General features: G+C 43.5%; 1 protein-coding gene across 1 annotated transcript in view; it reads right to left on the reverse strand.

The window, feature by feature from the left end:
* LOC130552366 (E3 ubiquitin-protein ligase TRIM39-like) overlaps positions 1-14,609 on the reverse strand; it is an 80,965-nt gene that overhangs the window by 24,612 nt on the left and 41,744 nt on the right. Inside the window, exon 6 of the mRNA XM_057330599.1 lies at positions 7,779-7,796. Within this exon, the coding sequence (XP_057186582.1) occupies positions 7,779-7,796 (18 nt within the window). The remainder of the gene's footprint in view (positions 1-7,778; positions 7,797-14,609) is intronic.

Below are 14,609 nucleotides of genomic sequence, written 5' to 3' on the forward strand. Positions count from 1 at the left end.
GCAGCTTTTTGATATAAAGTTTTTCTTGTTCCCGAATACAAATATTTTTTTAAGTATTTGTTCGAAATAAGTATTAGTAAAAAACACGCTATTTGTGCCTTTCCGAATAGCGTATTCGGGTTCGGCTCCACCCCTATGTGCATCATGTGAGGCCTGGGTCATCAATTATCAGTGATGAGTGGCGTGCCTATCGCATACTCCCTGCACTAGGGTACAACCATCACACTGTCAACCACAGCAGGTGGTATGTAGATCCCCACACTGGTGCCCATACCCAGCATATTGAGAGGGGCTGGAGATCCTACAAAGAGCAAATCTGGAGGCTTAGGGGAAATCGGACTGAGTTTGCTTTCTGACCATCTTGCAGTGATTGAGTGGAATGAATGGCTGGCAAAGACCAGAACACCAGAACACTTTCATATAAAATTGATTTAACATTTGTTCAATATTTGTTTTCCTATCTAAGCTAATTGTGTCTTTAGCTTGAAATGTAGAATTTATTTGTATTTTGCCACAGTAAGATCTGGATGTTGAATTTTGGCACTTCTTTGAGAAACAAGAAATAAAATAAATATTTCTGTGTTCTGTGTACCTCTGTGTTGGGTTTGTTTTCTGTTTCGAAGATAACCGAGCCTTTAAATCTTCTTTGTAAAAGCTTTATAAAGCATAAATAGTCCACACTTTAGATGAGCTCACACAAATAGTTAACTGACAACTAAATGTATTATAACTACCTGTATTATTCATGAATTACAGGTGTACTATGTGTTAATAAAGCATTTATTAACGCACTGTAACTATTAAGATATGTCTAAATAATAAGATTTATAAATGTACATTTAAATAGTTTACTAATCATTTACTTACACTTTTTAAATGTACTTACGAACCACTGACAAACTCTTAAATAACTGGTTTATAAATGATATAATACTCAATTTAGAAATAATAAAGTGATCATTCATAAAGTATGAATGTACAATTATTAAACGCATTACATATATTCTTATAAATTAGGAATAAAGCATTTATAGCTGTATGTATGAATGTCTTACTAATGTCTATTAATGTTGAGATAATGCTTTACAAATGATGAATTAACTATTTACTAATGCTTTACTAACGCTTCATAGCATGCAGTTATTATAAAGTGTTACCAAGAACTTTATATTACATATTACTTTGACATTAACTAATATTGTCATGATGAGCATGGACAGAGAACCCAGATGCAGACAGACGTGAAGAAAACAAGGAAAGATAAAAACAGCTCAATAAGCCAAAATAAAAAGCAGGTTAAATATGATGTGAATACACACAATATGAATATTGCCTATACAGCATTTAAACTCTTTGATGTGATCCTGATGATGTACAGCATGGGTTTTCAAACGGGGGTCCACGGTGGAACTGCAGGGGGTCCGTTAATTAATGTTGACTCACAGACAACTTTTTGTTAAAAATGTAAAACATGAATATTACAAAAATATTACAACTAATTTTCCCTTGAAGCTGTGCACACATGCGGCTGCGCTGACTCATTAAAGGTTCTTGTCGTGATTCTGCCTCGTCGTTTCATGTCTTTCTTGATCTTGTGGTAGAATGACGGCAGGATCCCTTGTTATGTGTGGAGAGAGTCATTTTGACCCTGTCGGCCTTCGATACTCTCTCCGGTCCTTGTCTGTGTTCCCGCCCTTTTGTATCTCTCGTTATTGGTTGTTTATTAGTTCATGCCCCACACATGTTCCCCTTTGATTTGTCCCTCTATTTAATGCCCCTGTGTTCTCTGTCTGGTGTCGGATCATTGTACTGTTATGTTGTACTGTGGCGTGTGGGTGAGTTCTTGTCTTGTCTTGTCTTGTCTTGTTAGTCTAGTTTGAAGTGTTCCTTTGTGATGTGTTATTAGTTGAGTCTTGTTAGTTAATCTTGTTCTTGTTTCTCTGTTTTGTTATGTTTACCCCCACGTGGGTCTTTGTTTTGAGTTTTGTTAATTATTTATTAAGTCTTGTTAACCCCTTACCCGCTGTCTGCGTTTGGGTCCTCTCTCCTTGTCTGTTGTCTCACCCACCACCCACACTCGTGACAGAATGATCCGACCCTTTTGGACTTATCAGACAGAGGGATCTCAGCGGGAGGGGTCGATGCCACCGGACTCCCTTCCAGGGTTGAATCCGCCGGACTCCTTTGGAGGGTAGAGGCCGCTGGGCTCCAGTCCAGAGTCGGGACCGCCGGACTCCCTTCTGGGGTAGAGACTGCCGGAACCCCGTCCAGGATCGAGACCGCCGGGCTCCCTTCCATGTTTGAGGTCTTCGGATTCCCCTCCAGGGTTGAGGCCGCCGGTGTCCTGTTCCCGCTGCAGATCCCTGCCGGCCTCCCAGCTGGTGCCCAGGCCTGTCGATTCGACTCTGTTTGTGTGTTGTTTTGTCCTTATTTGCTGCCCAGCTGCCAGAGAGCGCTGCCCAGCTGCCGACATCCTGTCCTGTCGTGTCGACATCCAGGCCTGCCCAGTCGGTGATAGCCGGTCTCCCAGCCGGCCATCCAGCCGGCGCCACGTGTTGTCCAGCCGGCCATCCAGCCGGCGCCCTGTCCAGTTGAGCCGGCCGTCGAACCGGCGCCATGTCCTGTCCAGCCGGCCTCCCAGCCGGCGCCACGTGTTGTCCAGCCGGCCTCCCAGCCGGCGCCACGTGTTGTCCAGCCGGCCTCCCAGCCGGCGCCACGTGTTGTCCAGCTGGCCATCCAGCCGGCGCCCTGTCCAGTCGAGCCGGCCGTCGACCTGGTGCCATGTCCTGTCCAGCCGGCCTTCCAGCCGGCGCCATGTTGTCCAGCCGGCCATCCAGCCGGCGCCATGTACCGTCCAGCCGGCCTTCCAGCCGGCGCCATTTACCGTCCAGCCGGCCTTCCAGCCGGCGCCATGTACCGTTCAGCCGGCGCCATGTAACGTCCATGTAATGTCCAGTCTAGCCGGCCGTCGACCTGGTGCCATGTCCTGTCCAGCCGGCCTTCCAGCCGGCGCCATTTACCGTCCAGCCAGCCATCCAGTCGGCGCCATGTACCGTCCAGCCGGCCTTCCAGCCGGCGCCATGTAGTGTCTAGCCGGCCATCCAGCCGGCGCTATGTACTGTCCAGCCGGCCATCTAGCCGGCACCATGTACTGTCCAGCCTGCCATCCAGCCGGCGCTATGTACTGTCCAGCCGGCATTCCAGCCGGCGCCATGTCAGTGTTTGGTTTTTTATGTATCATGTTTTTGTCATGTCTTGTATTATGATTTTTGTCATTGTCTTGTCTTGTTTGTGCCTTTTGGAGCATCAGGATATCGCTCCTTAAGGCGGGGGTTCTGTTGTGATTCTGCCTCGTCGTGTCATGTCTTTCTTGATCTTGTGGTAGAATCACGGCATGATCCCTTGTTATGTGTGGAGAGAGTCATTTTGACCCTGTCGGCCTTCGATACTCTCTCCGGTCCTTGTCTGTGTTCGCGCCCTTTTGTATCTCTCGTTATTGGTTGTTTATTAGTTCATGCCCCACACCTGTTCCCCTTTGATTTGTCCCTCTACTTAATGCCCCTGTGTTCTCTGTCTGGTGTCGGATCATTGTACTGTTATGTTGTACTGTGGCGTGTGGGTGAGTTCTTGTCTTGTCTTGTTAGTCTAGTTTGTCTAGTTTGAAGTGTTCCTTTGTGATGTGTTATTAGTTGAGTCTTGTCAGTTTAGTTAATCTTGTTCTTGTTTCTCTGTTTTGTTATGTTTACCCCCACGTGGGTCTTTGTTTTGAGTTTTGTTAATTATTTATTAAGTCTTGTTAACCCCTTACCCGCTGTCTGCGTTTGGGTCCTCTCTCCTTGTCTGTTGTCTCACCCACCACCCACACTCGTGACAGAATGATCCGACCCTTTTGGACTTATCAGACAGAGGGATCTCAGCGGGAGGGGTCGATGCCACCGGACTCCCTTCCAGGGTTGAATCCGCCGGACTCCTTTGGAGGGTAGAGGCCGCTGGGCTCCAGTCCAGAGTCGGGACCGCCGGACTCCCTTCTGGGGTAGAGACTGCCGGAACCCCATCCAGGATCGAGACCGCCGGGCTCCCTTCCATGCCTGAGGTCATCGGATTCCCCTCCAGGGTTGAGGCCGCCGGTGTCCTGTTCCCGCTGCAGATCCCTGCCGGCCTCCCAGCTGGTGCCCAGGCCTGTCGATTCGACTCTGTTTGTGTGTTGTTTTGTCCTTATTTGCTGCCCAGCTGCCAGAGAGCGCTGCCCAGCTGCCGACATCCTGTCCTGTCGTGTCGACATCCAGGCCTGCCCAGTCGGTGATAGCCGGTCTCCCAGCCGGCCATCCAGCCGGCGCCACGTGTTGTCCAGCCGGCCATCCAGCCGGCGCCCTGTCCAGTTGAGCCGGCCGTCGAACCGGCGCCATGTCCTGTCCAGCCGGCCTCCCAGCCGGCGCCACGTGTTGTCCAGCCGGCCTCCCAGCCGGCGCCACGTGTTGTCCAGCCGGCCATCCACCGGCGCCATGTCCTAGCGGTCCAGCCAGGCCATTCTCCAGCCGGCCGCCATGTACTGTCCAGCCGGCCTTCCAGCCGGCGCCATGTGCGTCCAGCCGGCCTCCAGCCGGCCCATGTCTGTCAGCCGGCCATCCAGCCGGCGCCAGTGTCCGTCCAGCCGGCCATCCAGCCGGCGCCATGTCCGTCCAGCCGGCCGTCCAGCCGGCGCCATGTCTGTCCAGCCGGCCTCCAGCCGGCGCCATGTACCTGTCCAGCCGGCCATCCAGCCAGCGCCATGTCAGTCCAGCCGGCCTCCAGCCGGCGCCATGTACGTCCAGCCGGCCTTCCAGCCGGCGCCATGTACTGTCCAGCCGGCCTCCAGCCGGTGCCATGTACTGTCAGCCGGCCATCAGCCGGCGCCATGTACTGTCCAGCCTGCCATCCAGCCGGCGCATGTACTGTCCAGCCGGCATTCCAGCCGGCCCATGTCAGTGTTTGGTTTTTTATGTATCATGTTTTTGTCATGTCTTGTATTGTATGGTTTTTGTCATTGTCTTGTCTTGTTTGTGCCTTTTGGAGCGTCAGGATATCGCTCCTTAAGGCGGGGGTTCTGTGTGATTCTGCCTCGTCGTGTCATGTCTTTCTTGATCTTGTGGTAGAATCACGGCAGGATCCCTTGTTATGTGTGGAGAGAGTCATTTTGACCCTGTCGGCCTTCGATACTCTCTCCGGTCTTTGTCTGTGTTCCCGCCCTTTTGTATCTCTCGTTATTGGTTGTTTATTAGTTCATGCCCCACACCTGTTCCCCTTTGATTTGTCCCTCTATTTAATGCCCCTGTGTTCTCTGTCTGGTGTCGGATCATTGTATCTGTTATGTTGCACTGTGTCGTGTGGGTGAGTTCTTGTCTTGTCTTGTTAGTCTAGTTTGTCTAGTTTGAAGTGTTCCTTTGTGATGTGTTATTAGTTGAGACTTGTCAGTTTAGTTAATCTTGTTCTTGTTTCTCTGTTTTGTTATGTTTACCCCCACGTGGGTCTTTGTTTTGAGTTTTGTTAATTATTTATTAAAAGTCTTGTTAACCCCTTACCCGCTGTCTGTGTTTGGGTCCTCTCTCCTTGTCTGTTGTCTCACCCACCACCCACACTCGTGACAGTTCTGGGCATTGCAATTTTGCAATTTTGACCTGCGTTTGGACAAAAACGTCCTTTCAGGCAGCAGAAAAAACAGGTGGGCAAGGGTAAGTACTTAGTGTATGTCTTCCTTTCAAGACTGTAGGTGTAGAATCAGTGCATTGTCCCTTCCGNAGTTCTTGTCTTGTCTTGTTAGTCTAGTTTGTCTAGTTTGAAGTGTTCCTTTGTGATGTGTTATTAGTTGAGACTTGTCAGTTTAGTTAATCTTGTTCTTGTTTCTCTGTTTTGTTATGTTTACCCCCACGTGGGTCTTTGTTTTGAGTTTTGTTAATTATTTATTAAAAGTCTTGTTAACCCCTTACCCGCTGTCTGTGTTTGGGTCCTCTCTCCTTGTCTGTTGTCTCACCCACCACCCACACTCGTGACAGTTCTGGGCATTGCAATTTTGCAATTTTGACCTGCGTTTGGACAAAAACGTCCTTTCAGGCAGCAGAAAAAACAGGTGGGCAAGGGTAAGTACTTAGTGTATGTCTTCCTTTCAAGACTGTAGGTGTAGAATCAGTGCATTGTCCCTTCCGATGAGTTCAGAGTGCGCATGAAAGGAGTTGCGTGCAAATAAAGTGCATTATCGTATATTTCTGAACTCAGAAGTTTTTTTAAAGCTGTTCAAATTTGTTAATGATATGAATCGCTAATTTCACAGGCAAATGACACCACACCGTTTCTGCATTATAAACTACGACAAAACTATCGTTCGTGTTTAAAATCAATGAAACGTGCACAGTGGTACTGATGGTGCAAGTCAAACAAGTTATGCAAATGATGAGTGACTTTCGAGAGCAACTACCAATAGGAGTACAGCAGCGGAGCTCACGTCAGCCGTCTCTCGTCTGTTACTTCAGGGTTTGTTTACAAATTTTCTAGAGGTGCGTCCCAAATCGCGCACTTATGCACTATTCCACCATTTTGTAGTATAAGTAGTGTGAGTAGTGAGTTCACATCAAAAATTCCCGGATGATGCACCTTTTCAACTGAAAATATGAAGTGTGGAACTGTGGACACTTCACACACTCAATGGTCGCAGTTACGTAGCGGAAGGGAGGCAGATTATCTTCAATCTGATGATGACTAAATTTGCTGGGCAAAACAAATGAAAACTACATTAAATGTACAATGCACAAATAGATTTTTATTCACACGCATTGTGCCGTGCGATTTACGTCATTTGCGCTAATTTAGGAAACCGATATACTTACGGTTAGTATAAAACCATTTAGTATTCCATTTGGGACGATACTACCCTTCTAAAAGTCATACACTACATGGTTGAGTGCATCGTTTAAGTGCATAGTGTATAAAATGTCATTTGGGACACAGCTTAGGACAACCAAAGCTAGGAATGCCTTCTAGCGACCTCGTAGTGAGACTGGCAACACCAAGTGACAAAGCGACTTGATGTCATTCATTTCAAAAGAGAGTTGGCGACTTATGGCGACACGAACGACAGTGACCATTTGCGACAGGAAGTGTCTAGCGATGCAACAAAGTTGAGAGGTGCATGTTTCATTCGGAAACATGGCTTTTCCTATAACTGCTATGCGGATGATACACAACTTCACCTGTCATTTCAGCCTGACGATCCGACTGTTTCTGCACGCATTTCAGCATGCCAGAGCGACATTTCGATCTGGATGAAGGACCATCACCTGCAGCTGAACCTTGCTAAAACAGAACTGCTTGTAATCCCATCCGACCCTAAGATCCATCACAACTTCTCCATTCAACTGGGCTCATCAACCATCACATCTTCCAGAACGGCCAGAAACCTGAGAGTGGTGATCGATGATCAGCTAAACTTCACAGATCAGGTTGCCAGCACCACTCGGTCCTGTAGATTCATCCTATACAATATCAGGAAAATCCAGTCTGTCCAGACTGGACTATTGCAATGCGCTACTAGCTGGACTTCCTGCTTGCACAACAAAACCTCTACAGATGATCCAGAATGCAGTGGCAAGAGTGTTCTTCAATGAACCAAAGAGAGCATACGTCACTCCTCTCTTCATTAAGTTACATTGGCTCCCTATAGTCGCTCTCATCAAATTCAAGACTCTGCTCCAGGCCTACAAGACCACCACTGGTTTGGCACCCCCTTATCTTCATTCACTAATGCAGACTTATGTACCCGCCAGATCCTTACGCTCTACAAACTAACAACGTCTTGTGGTGCCATCCCAAAAAGGTAAAAAAATCACTCTCACGAACCTTCTCTGGATCGGTTCCACATTTGTGGATTGATCTGCCTGCTGCTACAATATGAAGGTATTTCAGTAGCAAAACTTGAGAGCATGTAGATTTTAATTGGTGAACTTGTAAAGTATTTGTACCTGTACACTAAAATGTACACTCACAGCCCCAATGTGAAAACTTGTAAAATAAAAAAACTGAAGTTGAATGTTGAGATTTTCACTCATGGACAAAACTCACAAATCTGTCTTCTGAATTTGAAGTTGCACAAAAATAGTCACAAACGTGTAAACTGGCATTTACAAAATACATTGGCAGATACAAATGCATAGCACATATTTACACGTTTTCCCAGATTCAGATTTGTATTGCAACCACAAATAGTCATCCACAACCTCTCAAATCTGTCACTGCAGTTTCAAATCTTCCCGCCTTTACTTTTGCTACTACTTTCGCGATAAACCCATTGCAAAACTAACTTGTGCACTTGAAAGCTCAGAGGCAAGAGAAAGAACGGCATTTGATGACGTTATGCGGCTGAGCCACACTGCCCCCTAACGGCAGGAAAATTACTCAACTCAACTCAACTTTATTTATATAGCGCTTTTACAATTTTCATTGTTACAAAGCAGCTGTACATGAGACATATTGACTATAAGCAAAATAATTAAAGTTGTACCTGCAGAAACAAGAAAAGGTTGAAAACACAGAAGACAGACATACCCACATACAAAACACTCCACACACACAATATGCACACGTACTAACACACATAGACATAGAGACACACACACACACACGGATGCGCACGCACACACACACAACACACACACACACACGCACACGTACGTACACAGACAAGTACGCACACACACACACACACACACGCTCAGTGAGAGCACACATTTAGGATAAAGGAGAGAGAAGCACAGGTCAAATATAACAGACTATAAATTCCTATATGCAATATTAATTAAGTAAAACTTTAAAATTCTAAAGCAGCCCCCCCGGTCAGGCAGATAGTGCAAAAACAGTATGCAAACGGTGGCGAGGAACCCAAAACTCTAATCGAGAAAAAAAACCTCAGGAGAACCCAGGCCCAACCAGGGGATTCCAGTTCCCCTCTGGCAAAAGCTGCTGCCTCTGCACAAGCTCCAGAGAACTTGCACAACAAGGCTAAATAAAATAAATAAACTTAATAATAAAATAAATTATAGTTTAAGATTATCATTAATAATCTAATAGCATTTGAAGTTTTGTGGTGAAGACATGTCAAGAGACCGCGTCCTTCTTTATCCAGCTCTATCATCTCAGCTCTTGTCAGGTCCCCACTTCCCATTCTCCGCTCTACCATCAGGTCAGGCCATGAACTGCATCCTGCTCGCTGTGGTAACCTTGGAACAATGAGACAAGACTGGCTGAGAGTAGAGTACTGTTCTGTACTCTTTGATGCAACAAGTACATCAGTTGTGTTTTTGGTTCCGGTTGATCTAACTAATGCAGCCTAAACCCTCTGAAGATTTATATTATGGAAGAGTAGTGTATGCAAGATTAAAAAGATGCGTCTTTAGTCTAGATTTAAACTGACAGAGTGTGTCTGCCTCCCGGACAGTGCAGGGAAGACTATTCCAAAGTTTAGGCGCTAGATAGGAAAAGGATCTACCACCTGCACTTGATTTTGAAATTCTAGGTATTACCAACTGACAGGACGCCTGAGAGCGTAATGCACGTGAAGGACTGTAATACAAAAGGAGTTCATTCAAGTACTGAGGAGCTAAACCATGTAAGGCTTTATAGGTAATAAGCAAGATTTTAAAGTTAACGCGATGCTTTATAGGTAACCAGTGCAAGGTTGACAGAACCGGGCTAATATGTTCATACTTTTTTGTACGTGTAAGAACTCGAGCTGCCGCGTTTTGGACCAATTGGAGTTTTTGTAATAAGCCTGCAGGGCAACCACCTAACAGTGCATTACAGTAGTCTAGTCTTGATGTCATGAATGCATGAATTAACTTCTCTGCATCTGAGATTGACAGCATATGACGTAATTTAGATATATTCTTAAAATGGAAAAACGCAATTTTACAGGTGTTGGCGACGTGGCTCTCAAATGACAGATTACTATCGAATAGAACGCCAAGATTCCTTGCTGACGACGAGGGTTTTATGGAACATCTGTCAATAGTTAAACAGTATTCTTGGTTGTTACTTATAGCAGTTTTCGGTCCAATAAGTAACACTTCCGTTTTGTCCGAGTTCAGTAATAAAAAGTTGTTACTCATCCAGTTTTTTATATTGACTATGCATTCCATGCAATTACAAATATTGCTACTGAAATACCTTCATACTACAAGATCAGCAGATTCTGTGGCCATCTTTAAGAATCGGCTGAAAACACATCTCTTCCGTCAGCACCTGACCGATCATTTCTGACTTCTATATCTTTTCTACTCTATCTATACATATAATTTTTTTTAGCTCTGTACACTGTAGTAGGCTTTGTTAGACATGTTTTATTGCACTTATGCTTATTGCACTTATGCAACTCCCTAATGTTGACCCAATTGCTTCCATTGTTTACCCAACTTGTAAGTCGCTTTGGATAAAAGCATCTGCTAAATGACTAAATGTAAATGTAAATGATGAGCGACTTTCGGAATCTGTGACAAGGTCATCCAAATGAAAACACGGGTAACGTTAATCCAAAAAACGTGCGGACATTTAGTGCAGTAAACTGCAACTGCGCAACCCTGGCACATGGAATACATTTTTAATTATTCACAGATAATGTAACAAATACATGCTTAAAAATATACAGTAGTCTAAAATATTTTGATTATCTTTAATGAGCATCAATATGCACACTTTGTTTCCACTGTTTTGTCTGAATGCTAGGGTATGGCAACTTCCATATGCAAACACCGCCCCTGGACTAGTGACACCTAGCGACAGAGTCGCTGGCAGTGTGAACGCACAGTTAGTCTGATATGATGCTCTGCAAAAAAAAAACGTGTGACAATACTGAGCCACGAGAAAGACTCAATGAGATCACAAGATCGTTTCAAAACCAGATTTCAAATCTCCCTTACCTTTCTAAAATACTAGAAAAAGTAGTTTCCACTCAGTTGTGCTCTTTCTTACAAAATAATGACATACACGAAAAATTCCAGTCAGGCTTTAGACCGCATTATAGCACTGAAACTGCGCTCGTTAAAATGACAAATGACCTACTTATAGCATCAGATAAAGGTAACATCTCACTTCTAGTCCTGCTTGACCTTAGTGCTGCGTTAGATACTGTAGACCAGGGCTATTCAATTAGTTTGTCATGGGGGCCAGTTCATGAAAAGCATCCCAAATGAGGGGCCGGAGAAATATGGCTTGCAATATGAGGGATGACACAACAACAATAAGAAATCCGTTTTATTTTTTCCCAAATTCCATTTTGTCTGTTTAAATTTTTCTGCATTCTACATTTTCCGTCCTTCACTTTTCAATAGTAATATATTTGCCCACATGAAAAAAATTCATATACAATCAAATATTCAAAATATATATTAAAAACCTGCAGTAGATACAGTACTTTAAACCATACAGGGAAAAATAAAAATAGAAATAATAGAATCTTACATAATACATTTGCAAGATTCTGTGCCATTCCGCGTTATACAGCAAAATCAGTTTAATGCCTGAAATCCGTGATTCAATCTTAGGGCTGTGTATGTTGTATTTTTACATTTTTGCCCCATAAGACATTCAATTCAAATATGTTAATTTATTGTATTTTGAAACTGCATAACAAAAAAGGAAAATTCAGTGAGTGAAACAACATTAACCTACACAGGCGCTGTTCTCCGCCCTTGCCTCTGTACATTTTAAATGGTGGTCCTATTCGTGCTAGCAAAATGTCAGAAATGAAACTAATAAAAGTTATCATCCGTCATCGTCCTGTTCACCGCGTCTCACAGGAGAGAAGGCTTGCGAGTCGCGCTACTCACCTAACGTCACGTGACTCCTGCTTGGTGTCGCTGCAGCTTGTGCTGAATGGAACAGGTGCGCGTCACTTCAGTACTGTAGGGTCCGTTCCCGACTGAACTAAATTTATTCTAGAGATTCTTTTTCACACTATGCTACTTGAAGGGCCGGAACAAATTACATCGAGGGCCGGGTTCGGCCCGCGGGCCGCCAATTGAATAGCCCAGCTGTAGACCATAACATACTTTTAGATTGCTTACACAATTATACCGGTATTCAAGTACAGGCACTACTATGGTTCAGATCTTACTTATCAGACAGATACAGTATCAATTTGTCCATTTAAATGGGGAATCATTAAATCTAACGCAAGTAAATTATGGATTACCTCAGGGATCGGTTTTAGGACCCTTGCTATTCTCCATATACATGCTGCCCCTTGGCAACATGGCATAAACTTCCACTGTTATGCAGTTGATACTCAACTTTATATCTCATCAAGACCATATGATTTCTTCCAGCTATCCAAATTGGCAGAGTGCATCGAAGATATAAAACATTGGATGACTAGTAATTTCCTTCTTTTAAATTCTAATAAAACAGAAATATTACTTAACGGGCCAAAAACACGTAAACAGAATATTTCGGATTATAACCTGCAAATTGAAGGCTGCACTGTTACTCCAACAAATACAGTTAAAGACTTAGGCGTTATATTAGACAGCAACCTGTCATTTGGAAATCACATCTCAAATGTCACAAAAGCAGCCTTCCACCTTAGAAATGTTGCCAAATTACTAAATATTTTGTGTTGCTGACGCAGAGAAGCTTATTCATGCATTTGTGACCTCAAGACTTGACTACTGTAATGCACTACTTAGTGGTTGTCCTGCATCATCAATAAACAAACTACAGATAGTTCAGAATGCAGCTGCCAGAGTTCTAACCAGGTCCAGAAAATACGATCACATAACCCCAATGTTATCATCACTTTCGACTGGTACTAACCATTAAGTATCAATAGACTTTAAAGTTCTTTAATCACCTATAAAGCCTTAAACGGGTTTACCTACATTAAGAGCTTCTATCACACTACAACCCATCACGCTCTCTAAGATCTCAAAACTCCGGACTTTTGATAACACCTAGAATAACTAAATCCACCAAAGGGGTAGACTTTCTCATAGTCACTGTAAAAATTGTTCTGTTAAAACAACAGTAAAATGCTGGCAGCAGAGACGCCAGAATTTACTGTAATTTTACGTTATTCATGCTGTGAAATATTTTATGGATATTGCTGTAAAAACTAAATACAGTGCATTGCTGTTTTCCCGTATTTAACGGTAAAATGCTGGCAGCAGAGACACGCCAGTAATTTACTTAATTTTACGTTATTCATGCTGTGAAATGATTTTAGTGTATATTGCTGTAAAAATGAAATACAGTGCATTGCTGTTTTCCCCGTATTTAACGGTAAAATGCTGGCAGCAGAGACACCAGTAATTTACTGTAATTTTACGTTATTCATGCTGTGAAATGATTTTATGGTATATTGCTGTAAAATGAAATACAGTGCATTGCTGTTTTCCCCGTATTTAACGGTAAAATGCTGGCAGCAGAGACACCAGTAATTTACTGTAATTTTACGTTATTCATGCTGTGAAATGATTTAATGGTATATTGCTGTAAAAATGAAATACAGTGCATTGCTGTTTTTCCCGTATTTAACGGTAAAATGCTGGCAGCAGAGACGCCAGTAATTTACTTTAATTTTACATTATTCATGCTGTGAAATTATTTTATGGTATATTGCTGTAAAAACGAAATACAGTGCATTGCTGTTTTTCCCGTATTTAACGGTTAAATGCTGGCAGCAGAGACACCAGTAATTTACTGTAATTTTACGTTATTCATGCTGTGAAATTATTTTACGGTATATTGCTGTAAGAATTAAAGACAGTACATAGCTGTTTTTGAACTTAATCTTTATTGCACAATATTGTCCTTTGGGCTACACATGTCTGATTAACATAAAATATCTATAATAAAAAAATATGAACGAATAACAGAGGCTACCCTCTCTAAACTTGACATATTTAAAACACATATTAATTACATTTATCATATTTAAAACACATATTAATTACATTTATTAAGAGTCTTATGAGATACTGAAGGTACTGGCATTCAAAAATGTTATTAGGAACTATCCATCAACCATCTGTTGCAGATGACCATAACATCTCTCTGATCATTGCCTGGTTCATCTTCTTCCAACCTACAGACAGAAGCTTAAATCTGCCAAGCCTGTAGCAAGAACAGCAAAGAGATGGAGCAGCTAAACAGAGCGGGCCTTACAAGCCTGTTTCGACTGCATGGATTGGAGTGTCTTTGAAGCTGCAGCCACTGATCTGGATGAGTTAACTGACACAGTGACATCCTACATCAGCTTCTGTGAGGACATGTGTATTCCCACCAGGACTCGCTTAACATACAACAATGACAAACCATGGTTTACAATGAAACTGAGACAGCTTCGTCAGGCCAAAGAAGATGCTTACAGACGTGGGGACAAAGTCTTGTATAATCAGGCCAAAAACACACTGACAAAGAAGATGCTTACAGAAGTGGGGACAAAGTCTTGTATAATCAGGCCAAAAACACACTGACAAAGGAGATAAGAGCAGCTAAGAGAAGCTACTCTGAAAAGCTGAAGAACCAGTTTTCAGCCAACGACCCTGCATCAGTGTGGAAAGGCCTGAAAGACATTACCAACTACAAGCCAT

Source organism: Triplophysa rosa, linkage group LG1 (genome assembly GCF_024868665.1).
Source record: "Triplophysa rosa linkage group LG1, Trosa_1v2, whole genome shotgun sequence".
NCBI classification, from domain to species: domain Eukaryota; kingdom Metazoa; phylum Chordata; class Actinopteri; order Cypriniformes; family Nemacheilidae; genus Triplophysa; species Triplophysa rosa.